At 39.3% G+C, this 14,908-nt stretch overlaps 1 protein-coding gene across 2 annotated transcripts; it reads left to right on the top strand.

Annotated features, from left to right (window-relative positions):
* Positions 1 to 1,882: 1,882 nt before the first annotated feature.
* LOC117560077 (putative uncharacterized protein DDB_G0287113) lies at positions 1,883 to 14,275 on the top strand. 2 transcript variants are annotated; one of them, XM_034236836.1, is made up of 5 exons: positions 1,883 to 3,616; positions 6,427 to 6,860; positions 7,319 to 7,487; positions 10,865 to 11,146; positions 12,646 to 14,275. In XM_034236836.1, the coding sequence occupies exons 2-5, from the start codon at positions 6,660 to 6,662 to the stop codon at positions 13,104 to 13,106; spliced, it is 1,113 nt and encodes a 370-aa protein (XP_034092727.1). In that variant the 5' UTR covers positions 1,883 to 3,616; positions 6,427 to 6,659; the 3' UTR covers positions 13,107 to 14,275. The 2 variants fall into 2 exon arrangements, with proteins under 2 accessions (XP_034092727.1, XP_034092736.1); XM_034236845.1 differs by lacking the exon at positions 12,646 to 14,275 and adding an exon at positions 11,977 to 12,415.
* The last annotated feature ends 633 nt before the right edge of the window (positions 14,276 to 14,908 follow it).

A 14,908-nucleotide genomic window follows, 5' to 3' on the forward strand; every position in this document is an offset into this window, starting at 1 on the left:
AATGGGTGTGTATGGGAGAGCTCGTTAAGACTTAGAGTGGTGACATCACGACTAAAGTGGAGAGGTGCTGGAAAATATTCAGAGTTTATTTTCCAACTATTGCTCGGCTGGCCACAATTTTCACTCTTCATACTTTGGTGATCACAATGTAGGGATATTTGTCCCGGCCGCACCGATATGCTCATTTAATCAAACGGACTTGTACATATAGCAAACACGAGAGCCATCAGGTGTTCATCTGGTATCCTAAATACTCTGGGTTGGAGATTTAGCTGATTGGAGTTTTTTTACTTTGAAGCAATAATGCAACACAATATTGTGAATACATTCTCTGAGAGGCTGTCTCTCCTTCACTGGCAAGGCGTTGCCGTGGAAACGTTTTGATCTTTGAACACACCTGTCGTCGTTAACTAAATCCAGTGGTAATTTAAAGATGTTCAGGAACGATGCAGGAATGTGGTACTAGAATCCAAAAAGTTAATAGATAAACATTTAATATATCAAGCTAAAAGTGAGCTAAAATTAATGGATATTCTTTGTTGTACCTTAACAATACAACTAATGCTATTAATACTTACTCAGCGGGGGTGATGTTAGCATCGGGATGCGCACCCAAGTTTCAGTCACAGTCAACATTTCTCTGAATTTTCTAGTTTCCTATCAAGTTCTTACAAATGATAAAACAATCTGAATGGGATTCATTATGGTTAAAGCCTCTCGTTAGCTATTTTCTGTTTATTAATTCACATTCAGATATCCAACAACAGATCACAAATACACAAAGCAGTTAAAATACACATTGTTAGAATAATGTTATAGTTTAAAAAGTTGGTGGCCTAATGTTTTATTTTATCAAATCTATTTATAAATATTATGCATAACGCATTTCTGTAGTCTTGTTTGTTGTCTTGATATTGTGATATTGATCTTAACACCATTGCCCAGCATTGAATGCAATTTGCTTCCCTAACACCACACTAACAGTACTTTGTTTATTTCTGTCCCTCCAGAGCTCCCTCAGCAACATGTCTGTAATGAGGAGGAGGTTCTTACTGACCAGCAGCTCTGTAGTCAGGAAAGGAACTCCAGTCTGGACCAAGAGGACCCAGAGCCTCCACAGATTAAAGAGGAACTTTGCACCCGTCAGGAGGAGGAGGAGCAGCTTGAACTAAAGCAGGAGACTCATGTCTTCATGTTGACTCTTACTGATGAGGAAAGTGTGCACAGCGGTCAGACTTGTGCAAAAGAGTCTGTAGGCAACATGCCAGTTTTAAGCATTGTGGTATCAGAAGCACAAAGTAATCTGCAGCTCATCTCTCACAATTCTAATGACGCAGGGTTAACAAGAACTGCGGATCCAGTAATAGACCAAATGCATCACAAAACCAAAAGGAACAATGTAAACAACGCTAACTTGTCAGACATGCAACATAATACTTGCTCAGTGAAGAATTTCAAATGTGAAATTTGTGGGAAAGATTTTAAGTACATGTCAAAATTGCGAAGACACATGACCACCCACACGGATGAGAAGCCATATTCTTGCCAAACATGTGGAAAAGATTTCCGAGAGAAAAAACACTTGATGGACCACATGCAAGTCCACACAGGTGAAAAGAAATTTACTTGCAAAACATGTGAACACAAATTCAGATATAACTGTAACTTTAAGAGGCACATGAGAATCCACACAGGTGAGAAACCGTATGTTTGCATGACCTGCGGGAAAAGCTTCACTGACATGTCATCATTAAAAAGGCATATGAAAGTCCACACAGGTGAGAAACCGTTTACTTGTAGATCATGTGGCATCAATTTCAGACGTAACGATGAATTATTGATCCACATGAGAAGGATTCACTGACTAGAAAATGTAACTTTGAATTGAAAAGGTATTACATGGTTTACACCAACAACAAGTAGATTTCCATATGTAACCACACAAGTGACAAGGCACATAAATGCAGCACTTTTGTCATCTGGATGAATGTTCACCAGGCAGCTACCTCTGGGACTGATCAATGCAACATATGTTAACATGTTTAATACTGTCATTAACTTGCAAAGATAACTTTTATGATTGCAATATGTCATTGTGTTTTGTATTTTGCAGTGGCATTCAATTGTTTTTTTTGGTTGCTATTTTGGAAATAATAATCTACATGGTGCTTAAGGCAGTAATAATGAATAGTAATGATGCACTTAATGCTGTGTGATCTAATGTATGTATCTAACTATAAAGCTTTGTTTGGTCATCCTGTAAAAATACCAGATTCACCCTAAACGCTAAAGATATAAGCAAATGAGGGTCATCCAGTCTGCTGGACATAATAAGTAAGTGGAAGTAAGTTGTTACAAACAGTAGGTGTTTAAATGCTGGCCACATGGGCTTGAGCTTAAGTTATTATATTATTTAAATACGTTGATTAGTTTGGTCACCGGAGTTGCCTCATATTCAACTTTGATAGAGCCGGTTAATTTCCTTTATTATATTGAATGGTTAAATAGAACATTAAAGTTACCATGGGCCTCAGTAAAATTCACATGTTAAATGTGCATAGATCCACTGACACTAACCAACATCTCAGTTATAATATTACAATCTGAATCTGACAGAAAGGACCCAGGTTCATCCCAACCAAAGTGTCCACCAGCCATGCAAGAGCAATTCACGTGAATGCCAGTACTGATCACAAAGTGTTTATCAAGGCATGTAACGGTGCAGCTAGTTTGTCTAACTTTATATACTGCAGGATAGATTGTGATTTTACTCCAGGTTTAACTAAAGTCTTATTTAAGTGTTGATTATATCATATTATCCAAATCTGCAAAGTAATTTAAGGTACAACATAAGTGAAGTAACAGTCGACAATTTACCTCTGAATTGTAGTGGAGTAGAAGTACAAAATAGCATAAAATGAAAATACTCAAGTAAAGTACAAGTATTTAAAAATTGTATTCAAGTACAGTACTTTGAGTAAATGTACTTAGTACCTTCCTACCTCTGGCCGTGAAAATCGTTTCAAATGTTATGTATACTTGTGAGAAAAGGTTCACCCAGATGTCGAACAAAAGTGATTCATGCAACTCACTGAACAAGAGTTGGGGAACATGTTATTTTATGTTATTGTTTGTTTCCCTTATTAGTTATTGGGGGATATTGGGACAATGTGTTTTTTAACGTCAATCCAGTAGGTGGCGGTAATGTAACTATCAGTGCAGACCGCCTCCCTAAACCAACGAAGAAGAACATTCCACCGGAAGTTGTGTAGTTCATACCACATCCATGTGGTTCATACGGTTCATACCAACGAGAAAAACACAAGTTGGTTCGGCCGGGTACCCCTCGAGCGTCAGTTTTCAACGGGCAGGGTGTCCCATAGACCTTCATAGACCTTCCATAGCGTTGATAATAGACGCGATGAGAACGCTCCCCGCTGCATCAAAATTCAACGAGCGGATTCCGTTTTCAGCTGAAGCGTATGGTTCAGTGTTCCTGAAACTTTTTTTGGGCAGCTTTTATAGAAATTAATGTAATCATAGCGTCTGTAAATAAAGTTTTGGGCGCGCACGTGTGACGTCATCTATGCGACGATGTTAAAGCGATTTCCACTAGGTAAGTAACACGGTGAACATGTGACTGAAATCAAGAAAATAGGCTTGTTTGAGACGAGCTGCGTCTCGCCTCGAAAGTAGACGAGAATAGCCGATTTGCAGCCGGGGGAGGTCTCAAAAAGCTCGCCTTAAGTCGGACAGCTCGGCGTCAGCTTGACTCGGTTTGCAATGGCGGGAATTGCGCTGGTGTTCTTCGTTGCAGATGAAGTGGATGCAATAGGAATCCCACAATTATTATATCACTACAAATGAATGACTCAAGTAGGCCTATCTGTTCATTTGAAAACAAATCAATACATGGGGGGTTGAATCCTACATGTAAAAGATAGAACCACTTATTACTTTTCAAAACTACTTCCGTCAGTGGTCTTGACCACATTAGATTCAACTTTATTATTATTGCACAGATTACAGGTACTGGGACAACGAAATGCAGTTTAGCTTCCAACCACGAGTGCACAAAGCAGTAATGTAGGCCTACACAATTTACAGAATAACATATAGAATTAATTGAATGATGAATAAACAGTGAGGGGTATGAATACACTATACAGACAGTAGCTTATGAGCAGTATTAACAGTGTGTATGAATATGCTAAGATATATAAAGTATGAAAACGGTAAGCAGTGCAAGTATAGTATAACATATATAGTTATTAATTTCATGATGATAAACATTGTGGAACAATGATGAAAAATGTGTCACTACCATGGATGGTCACTACCCGATCTGTCCCCCTGCCTGATCTGTACTGCGCATGTGCGAGATGGTCCGCCATATTGGACAACTCCGGACGGCAACCCAAGTAGGACACTTGACACAGTGGCTTTTGGCAAAGCTGAAAAATAAAACGAGAGATGAGTTATTGTTATTACAACGTGACATCACTATTATTTAACAACTCTTTATTGGGTTCTTTTATTTGGGGTTAAGTACATTGTCAGAATAAGTGAGAAATGAACTTTAACTTCTGTTAGACAGCTATCATACTGAATAAATATTTACTATGAATGTATGCAAAAATGTATGGCATATGATTGTCTAACAGAAGTTAAATTCATTTCTCACTTATTCTGACAATGTACTTAACCCCAAATAAAACAACCCAATAAAAATAGTTGTTAAATAATTCGTAAAAGTCACGTTGTAATAAAAAATAAAAGGATGGCTTGAAATATGAGCAATCATATTAAGAGCTTCAGATACGGTAAACACTACAACAGCATAGTGGAGTGCATATATTGTATTTCATTAAATCAAACAACATAGCCCCAAGGCCTTTATAGATCTAAATGGCAAGTTCAGAACTCAGTAGGTCTACATGTGAAGCTAATTTAACCATCAACACCATTTAATTTAGGTGACATTTTCTAATCATTCACGCAGAGATGCAATAAATGACAGGAGTTGTCACTACAGTTGCTATTTTTCAGGCAATGTCTTCCCCTCTATCTCTCAATTAAACACCCTCTCTGTAATAAAGGCAGAAAAATCTTCTTTTTTTTTTTTTAAATGTGATTACTTTTTAACATTATACTCAAAGGGCCAGTAAATATCACCCCGGGGCCGGATTTGGCCCACGGGCCGCCAATTGAATAGCCCTGATGTAGGGTTTCCCATTATTCTACCGGGCGCTACAGTGGAATTTTCTACTGCAACACTCCCCACACGCACATACACAGTGTACCCGCGACTGTTACAATGAAGGCTCGATAATCAGCTCACGGCATCTAGGCAGGGGTAAAGTGCCATTTTCTTTAAGTGGGGGGTGTACCTAAGCTCCTCTAGGGGGGTCCGGGGGCATGCTCCTCCGGGAAGATTATTATTTTTAATATTGAAGTTAAAAGCATCAATCTGATGCACTTTGAGAGCAACATTAAGAGATCTATGGATACATCTCTCAACACGATATGAAACAGAACTGTAAACACATTTTCTTTTTCTTTATGGATATCTTACAAATCACTCCCCTTTTAAACTCTATTCTTGTTTTACTGTCATATAGTATTTCATACCTGTTTTTAATTTATTACTCTTATATTACTATCTGACATCACATAGGCTACATCGTAGCCTTAAAGTTCACAGTTTATTTAAAATAAAAAAATAATACTTTTTTTAAATTGTATAAATAAAATAAAACGTGTTTATTGTGGGAGGGCAGGAATGTTAAATGCAGGGCCTGGCCCTCCCACAGCGCCGCGTCTGGCCTCATCATTCAATATTCAGCACAAACAGCCATATGTCGGACCAATAAGTCATTGTTGGAACATTTGCAAGTGTAGGGTAATCGTCTTTTTCGCCTATAAATCATTTTAAGACATTCAAAAAAGTACAACTTACTGCATCAAATGTGCTGAACGCTAGCTAGCTGCTACTAGCTATTAGCTAGAGCACAGAAGGTGTTGCCTTTGAAGTTGAACTTTATTTAAGAGGTGGCAAACAACTGACAACTCTTATTGCATGAATAATATTTGTGATTGTTTATGACCGTAGTTATTATGTATCAGTTATGTGTTTTTAATGGGGTTGGAGTTGATTAAATGAATGACACAACAATAAAAAAATCATAACAATTCAGAAATATTCCTTCATGTCCATGACAGGTGTCCCACTAATGCCAAGCCCCGTAAATATTAGGTGACCTTTATTTGTCAGATATGATCTTACAGGTTACAGTCATAGGAAATTGTATGTTTGCCATTCATATTGTATTTCCAGTTACCTATGTTACCATAGCTCAAAACTGTCTTTTTGTAATGTAAAATGTAAGGTGTTCAATTCCTAATTGTTTTTTCTTCTCTCAACAGATTCTTCTGAGTTCTCAATGAAAGCTAAACACCATTATAAGCTGTAATAGCGTAAATCCAAAGGCACTTTTAAGAGCCACGTCCCTGTCGTTTCCCCGTCCTTGCTGTAGTGAAATTGTCCTATCTCTGTTGCTGTCTGTGTATCTGTCAGTGTACCTGTGTATGTGTCTTATCTGTCCATCTTTCTGTTGTTAGTCCCTTTCTGTATTTTTGTTTTTCTATACTTGTTTGTCATGACTCGACCTAAGTTCAGGCCCTGCCCAGCTTGCCAGACTCCAAATCAGAGGAGCAGGAAAACGTGCAGTGCCTGCTACGGAAGCCTGTCAAACAAAACCAAACTGAAAGAAAAAGCGGCATCACTGAATAGTGAATGGGGCCAAGGTGTGGTGAAAAACAGAAATGTTGGACGTATAATTGATTCTGCCTGTATTGCAGTAAGTACAGATATTTCATAAGTTACTGTTAATTGAAGTGAAACTCCCTTTTTTAACATACTAAAAATATTTGTACATTATGATCAGGCCTTTGAAAATATAGTCTTATTGTCAGATGTTACATCTTACAGTGATCGTATTTACCTCTTTGACCCATCTATCTGATTGTGATGTTTAAATGTTGTAAATATTTTGTGAGAGCCCCACACAGTGTTTTTGGTCCAAAAAAAGAGCAACGTATTGTTCTTTGTAAAATAATTATTTTTGTTGTAATGAAGGCAATGGCAGAAACAGCAGGTTAGCTGCTGTTAGCAGCTTAGCCCTTGCATGCAAATAACAATTAGTCTTACACAATGCAAGATACCTTCATGTTGCTTGTATAATAATCAAAAATAAACAGTATGTGTTTAAGGTAACGGGTCAAACAAATGTGTGTCAACTGCTTTTGTTCATTTCAGGTGCGGAAACTTGAGGCTCTAGGCTACAAGCCAATTCTATTTTATGGCAAGCCAAAAAGGGCTTCAAATATGTGGGCTGCTGATATAATAACCTATCTTCCCCCCACTCCTGCCACCAAAACCTTACTGGACAAAATGCGGAGGGCTTATGAATTCCTCTTGGCAAAGGGTAAGAGTATTTTATTTTTCAAAAGATTGTGTTAAGTATCTACATATACATATATTTGACTACCTTTTTTTATTTTAACAAAAACTGTAAGTAAACCTGCATTACAGAGAGCCCCACTGCCCATCAACCTGCATCTGAAACTCCCACAGCCGAGCAACCATAGACCCTTAGCAGAGAGCAGCAAGAGACCCTCAGTACAGAGCAGCAAGAGAGACCAGCTCCCAAGCAACACCAGACCCTCAGTGCAGAGCAGCAAGAGAGACCAGCAGGGACCTGTTGAAGATGTCTGTGAACACCTCTGCCAGCTGAATTGCACACACCCTGAGAACACGGCCAGGGATGGCATCAAGTCCAGGCCTTTTGTGGGTTAACCCTTTTAAAGGATTTGCACACATCTGCCCTTTTTAAAACAAAAGGGCTTGCCTCTCTGATCTCAAAACGACCATTAAAAGCATTTTGGTCATCTGGGAGAGCCGCACACGCAGACAGTCCTCCAGCACCACCCACTGCTCCTTTGTAATCTGTCATTGTTCTTAATCCCGCCCACATGTTCCGGGTGTTACAGCCTTTGAAGTCAGACTCCACTTTGTCTCTGTATTGTCCAGTGGCGAGCCGTGACTTTTATACCTAGGCCCCAACGAAGAAGAACATTCCACCGGAAGTTGTGTAGTTCATGCCAACGATAAAAACAAAAGTTGGTTTAGCTTATTTTGTCTCTTCATACATCCAAATATTCCACACAGTAGAAATGGCTGTAGTTGAGAAACTGAGAAGTGTTATCAACGAGCGACTAGCTGCAGCTGCCAATGAACTATTTGAAGTCTTTGCTCAAACTTTATCAGCATACGAGGATGAGATTTGTCGTCGGCGCAGATTATTAGATACCGTCTTGAAGCCTCAGATAAGGCTGCACAGAACAGATGTTGCCGTGGAAACGCTTTGATCTTTGAACACACCTGTCGGTCGTTAACTAAATCCAGTGGTAATCTAAAGATGTTCAGAAACGATGCAGGAATGTGGCACAAGAATCCAAAAATGTAAGAGATAAACAGCTAAAATAGTCAGCTAAAATTAATGGATATTCTTTGTTGTACCTTAACAATACAATTAATGCTATTAATACTTACTCAGCGGGGGCAGGGGCAGACTGGGGGGAAAAAGTGGCCCGGGGATTAATTGACAGAAAGGCCCACTTAATGCGCGGCATGTATCGGCCGGCCGGCGACGAAAGTATGTTACTTAACAAAAAACCCTATGCATTTTATGTTATTTTGGACAATTATTCATATAGTAATCACATTACCTGAGCCCTTCAGTTGCCTAGAGCAAAATAGTTAAGGCATATATTTAGTGATTTTAATGTTAACAGATCATTGATGCAATAACATTTTGACCCAATGAAGCATCTTCAATGTGGGTGAGACAATTTAACAGGGGGTGTGGGCAGGTGGTGGACCTCACCTCTTCTAGGGGGGTCCGGGGGCAAGCACCCCCGGGAAGATTTTGTTTTAAATGTTGAAGTTAAATGCATCAATCTGGTGCACTTTGAGGGCAAAATTAGGGACTAAATCTATGGCAGTCAGTAGGGGCTTGGACTGTGAGCCGTAGGGTCGCCGGTTCAAGTCCCCGACCAGACCTACATTTGGAGTGTGGACTTCTACTTGGAGAGGTCCCAGTTCACCTCCTGCCCTGCCGTGGTGCCCTTGAGCAAGGCACCAGACATCCCCCTTCCCCCCTCACTCCCATTGCTCTGCGGGCGCTGTACAATAGCTGCCCACTGCTCCTAGTACTAGACTCCTGGTACTAGGATGGGTTAAAAGCAGAGAACACATTTCACTGTGTGTGCTCTGCATGTGTGACCATTAAAGAGGGTTTTCTTCTTCTTTCTTCTTCTTCTTCTTCTGTCTTCTTCTTCTTCTTATTCTTCTTCTTATCTTCTTCTTCTTCTTCTTCTTCTTCTTCTTCTTCTTCTTCTGCTTCTTCTTCTTCTTCTTCTTCTTCTTCTTCTTCTTCTTCTTCTTCTTCTTCTTCTTCTTCTTCTTCTTCTTCTTCTTCTTCTTCTTCTTCTTCTTCTTCTTCTTCTTCTTCTTCTTCTTCTTCTTCTACACCCATATTAAACGGAACTGTAAACAGATTAACTTTTTCTTTCAACATTTATTTGAACAGCAAGTGGAGGCAAAAGTGACTGCACCCAAAACAATAAACCTGCTAGCTAACTAGCCTAAACTCAGTAACAGAATGTGGGCAACACGTTCTTCTCCACAGCCGCGCGACCTCTGAGTCAGACGTCACTTCCCCCTTTTCTATCATACGGGTACAGCCGTACAGCCACTCCCCCTGAACCCTGTTGTAACAACATAATACACTTTTTGGGGATGCAGCTTGGGATGTGAGGACATGGCTTAGAAAGGGCGTGTCGCCTTCTGTCCTGCCAGTGTTGGCAGGACATTAATTAAAATATCGAACTCAGACTTCATTTTAAGGACATTTCGGCCAGGGGTGTAGAGCTATATTTGTTTAAGCACCGGATTGGCAAAACAGGAGAGTGTGTGCACCAGTCTGCCTTGATCAATGTATTCATGTCTGTGACTCTCACAGTATCTGCTGCCCGCAGCTGTTTTATAGAAGGAACACCTCCTTCACTTCATGAAATCTCTGCAGCACCATGAAGCAGCGGGAGGGTTAACTCAGCCTCTGAGAAGAGGAGCGCGCAGTGCCTTTCACGCACCGCCTTTCACGCACCGCCTTCACTGTGTTTACCTTCAGAATCATTAGAAAGGCTAAAGAGCGGTGTGGCTGATGTGTTTTTTTAACCACACACACCTCTACACACACACACACACGATTTAAATGCAGACTTTTGTTCCTCCATGTTACGTTGTTATTGTTTCACTGAGCGAACCCGCACATTTTTTTCAAACGCTCCCCTTTTTGGTCCATCTGCGCGGTTTTGTGCGCTGTGATGATTCGGCTGTACCTTTAGTAATGAATATGAAATGTTGTGAGGAAATCTTTCCACCAATAATTCCAATAAGTAATCCAAAATGTATTCACTTCAGGTTTACGAAAAGCACAGGGGAAACTCCCGGTATTCCCAATGGCCAGTCCGCCCCTGAGCGGGGGTAATGTTAGCATCGGGATGTGTCACACAGTCAAAATGTCTCTGAATTTTCTAGTTTCCTATCAAGTTCTTACAAATTATAAAACAATCTGAATGGGATTCATTATGGTTAAAGCCTCTCGTTAGCTATTTTCCGTTTATTAATTCACATTCAGATCTCCAACAACAGATCACAAATACACAAACCATGCATTGAATGCAATTTGCTTCCCTAACACCACACTAACAGTACTTTGTTTATTTTCTGTCCCTCCAGAGCTCCCTCAGCAACATGTCTGTAATGAGGATGAGGTTCTCACTGACCAGCAGCTCTGTGGTCAGGAAAGGAACTCCAGTCTGGACCAAGAGGACCCAGAGCCTCCACAGATTAAAGAGGAACAGGAGGAACTTTGCACCCGTCAAGAGGAAGAGCAGCTTGAACTAAAGCAGGAGACTGATGTCTTCATGGTGACTCTTACTGATGAGGAAAGTGTGCACAGCGGACAGACTTGTGCAAAAGAGTCTGTAGACAAACCTCAGATAAAGCTGCACAGAACAGGTGTGTAACAAACAATAAAATACTTTCTTATTCTGTGTGACTGGCAATGAACTTATCTCATCTTATTCTCCTTCTTCCGCCACAAATGTTGTCATGCTACTCGTCCGACAGCCTTGACACTAAACACACAAAAAAACACATCAAAATGTTTTGGAATAACCGAGATCGAGTTACTATGTATTTTCTAAGAGATTCGCCTAGCCGTTTTCACGCAAATTCGCAGAGAACTGCGATCATTTGCTCCATAGGAATGAATGGGAAATGTATTTGAACAGAGATCAAAAACACTCCTTTGACCCCATACAGATTCCGCAGACTTTAACATAGGACACAAATGACAAGTTTAAACGGTTCTCGAGGCTATGGACTTTATTAGACTATTTGGATATTTTTGATAGCTAGTACGGTTCTTATGTAGTCGCAGCTTACGTTTTGAGGACATTTCACACGGTTTCACATTTTATAATGGGTGTGTATGGGAGAGCTCGTTAAGACTTAGAGTGGTGACATCACGGCTAGAGGGGAGAGGTGCTGGAACATATTCTGAGTTTTTTTTTCCAACTATTGCTCGGCTGGCCAAAATGTTCACTCTTCATACTCTGGTGATCACAATTTAGGGATATTTGTCCCAGCCACACCGATATGCTCATTTAATCAAACGGACTTGTACATATAGCAAACACAAGAGCCATCAGGTGTTCATCTGGTATCCTAAATACTCTGGGTTGGAGATTTAGCTGATTGGAGTTACAGTTTTTTACTTAGAAGCAATAATGCAGCACAATATTGTCAATACATTCTCTGACAGGCTGTCTCTCGTTCACTGGCAGGGCGTTGCCGTGGAAACGCTTTGATCTTTGAACACACCTGTCGGTCGTCAACTAAACCCAGTGGTAATCTAAAGATGTTCAGGAACGATGCAGGAATGTGGTACTAGAATCCAAAAGTTAATAGATAAACATTTAATATATCAAGCTAAAAGTGAGCTAAAATTAATGGATATTCTTTGTTGTACCTTAACAATACAACTAATGCTATTAATACTTACTCAGCGGGGGTGATGTTAGCATCGGGATGCGCACCCAAGTTTCAGTCACAGTCAACATTTCTCTGAATTTTCTAGTTTCCTATCAAGTTCTTACAAATGATAAAACAATCTGAATGGGATTCATTATGGTTAAAGCCTCTCGTTAGCTATTTTCTGTTTATTAATTCACATTCAGATATCCAACAACAGATCACAAATACACAAAGCACAGCAGTTAAAATACACATTATTAGAATATGTTATAGTTTTAAAAAGTTGGTGGCCTAATGTTTTTTTTATTTGTATTTGATCAAATCTATTTATAATTGTTATGCATAATGCATTTCTGTAGTCTTGTTTGTTGTTGTCTTGATATTGTGATATTGATCTTAACACCATTGCCCAGCATTGAATGCAATTTGCTTCCCTAACACCACACTATCAGTACTTTGTTTATTTTCTGTCCCTCCAGAGCTCCCTCAGCAACATGTCTGTAATGAGGAGGAGGTTCTCACTGACCAGCAGCTCTGTAGTCAGGAAAGGAACTCCAGTCTGGACCAAGAGGACCCAGAGCCTCCACAGATTAAAGAGGAACAGGAGGAACTTTGCACCCGTCAGGAGGAAGAGCAGCTTCAACTAAAGCAGGAGACAGATGTCTTCATGGTGACTCTTACTGATGAGGAAAGTGTGCACAGCGGACAGACTTGTGCAAAAGAGTCTGTAGGCAACATGCCAGTTATAAGCGTTGTGGTATCAGAAGTACAAAGTAATCTGCAGCTCATCTCTCACAATTCTAATGACTCAGGGTTAACAAGAACTGCCGATCCAGTAATAGACAAAATGCATCACAAAACCAAAAGGAACAATGTAAACAACGCTAACTTGTCAGACATGCAACGTAATACTTACACTGTAAAAAAAAAGAAAATGTGAAACTTGTCGGAAATATTTTAAAGACATGTCAATACTGCGAACACACATGACCATCCACACAGATGTAAAGCCATATTCTTCCCGAACATGTGGAATGTAGGCCACATGCGAGTCCACACAGATGAAAATGTATTTAATTGCAAAACGTGGGGGAAAAAATTCAGAGATAACAGTAACTTTAAGAGGCACATGAGATTCCACACAGGTGAGACACCGTATACTTGTAAAGAATGTGGGAACAATTTCAGACGTAAAGATGAATTATTGATCCACATGAGAAGGATTCACTGACTAGAAGATGTAACTTTGAATTGAAAAGGTATTACATGGTTTACACCAACAAGTAGATTTCCATATGTACCCACTCAAGTGGCAAGGCACATAAATGCAGTACTTTTTTCATCTGGATGAATGTTCACCAGGCAGCTACCTCTGGGACTGATCAATGCAACATATGTTAAGATGTTTAATACTGTCATTAACTTGCAAAGATAACTTTTATGATTGCGATATGTCATTGTGTTTTGTATTTTGCAGTGGCATTCAATTGTTTTTTGGTTGCTATTTTGGTTTTGAGGTGACACTTGCTGAAGTTGGAAATAATAATCTACATGGTGCTTAAGGCAGTAATAAGGAATAGTAATGATGCACTTAATTCTGTGTGATCTAATGTATGTATCTAACTATAAAGCTTTGTTTGGTCATCCTGTAAAAATACCAGATTCACCCTAAACGCTAAAGATATAAGCAAATGAGGGTCATCCAGTTGCTGATAGGTATGACTGACATAAGTAAGTGGATGTAAGTTGTTACAAACAGTAGGTGTTTAAATGATAGCCACATGGGCTTGAGCTTAAGTTATATTATTTAAAAACGTTGATTAGTTTGATCACCGGAGTTGCCTCATATTGAACTTTGGTAACAGTAATAAGAGATTGCATTTGAATCACAAGTAAGATCTTGAACAATTTCAAATAAAAAACGAAATTGTTCTCAGATGGCATCTTATTGCTTTCCTTTCATGCAACATAAAGTTCTACTTTTCATTTTACAGAATACTTTCCAAGGCGGTACATTCATTTGACGGCTATCAATTAAATGAAAAACGTCTATGTTTCTGATTAAAGTTTTCCATTAAAAAAGTGTTCACACATTATGTAAAGTCCTTACACCATTGTACTGTGTTTTTTATTTTATTTAAAACATTGTATTTGCAATGGCTTAACAAATATGAATCATGTTAATGATAGCTATTTAGAGCCGGCTCATCTCCTTTATTATAATGAATGTTGAAATAGCACAGCAAGGTTACAATGGCCTCAGTAAAAATCACATGTTAAATTTGCACAGATTCACTGCCACTAACCAACATCTCAGTTATAATATTAACATCTGAATCTGACAGAAAGGGCCCAGATTCATCCCAACCAAAGTGTCCACTACCTTTCTCACAACTCTCACAGAGTCGAAAACCATGCAAGAGCAATTCACAAGAAGACCAGTACTGATCAGGAACCAGAGAACAAATGTTTAAAATGGGGAGTTTCATGATATCTTAAAGTAAAAAAATATACACAAGGTCCCACACCGGTTTACAGAGGTGGGAGGAGTACTCATCGTAGTAAAAGTACAAGTACAAGAGTGTAGGAATATTCTGTTACAAGTTAAAGTCCTGCATTCAAAGGTTACTCAAGTAAAAGTACAAAAATAAAAGCACTTATTGTGCAGATTGGCCCCTTACAGAATAATATACATTATATATTTTAATAATAGTTATTGATGCTAAGTGTTAGTCAAAAGGT

This window comes from Gymnodraco acuticeps, unplaced genomic scaffold (assembly GCF_902827175.1).
Source record: "Gymnodraco acuticeps unplaced genomic scaffold, fGymAcu1.1, whole genome shotgun sequence".
Taxonomy (NCBI): domain Eukaryota; kingdom Metazoa; phylum Chordata; class Actinopteri; order Perciformes; family Bathydraconidae; genus Gymnodraco; species Gymnodraco acuticeps.

Coding starts and splice junctions, on each gene's coding strand:
- LOC117560077 (XM_034236836.1), top strand. CDS start 6,660: ATGACTCGACCTAAGTTCAGGCCCTGCCCAGCTTGCCAGACTCCAAAT. Junction 6,861..7,318: donor TTGATTCTGCCTGTATTGCA/GTAAGTACAGAT, acceptor TGTTCATTTCAG/GTGCGGAAACTTGAGGCTCT. Junction 7,488..10,864: donor TGAATTCCTCTTGGCAAAGG/GTAAGAGTATTT, acceptor CTGTCCCTCCAG/AGCTCCCTCAGCAACATGTC.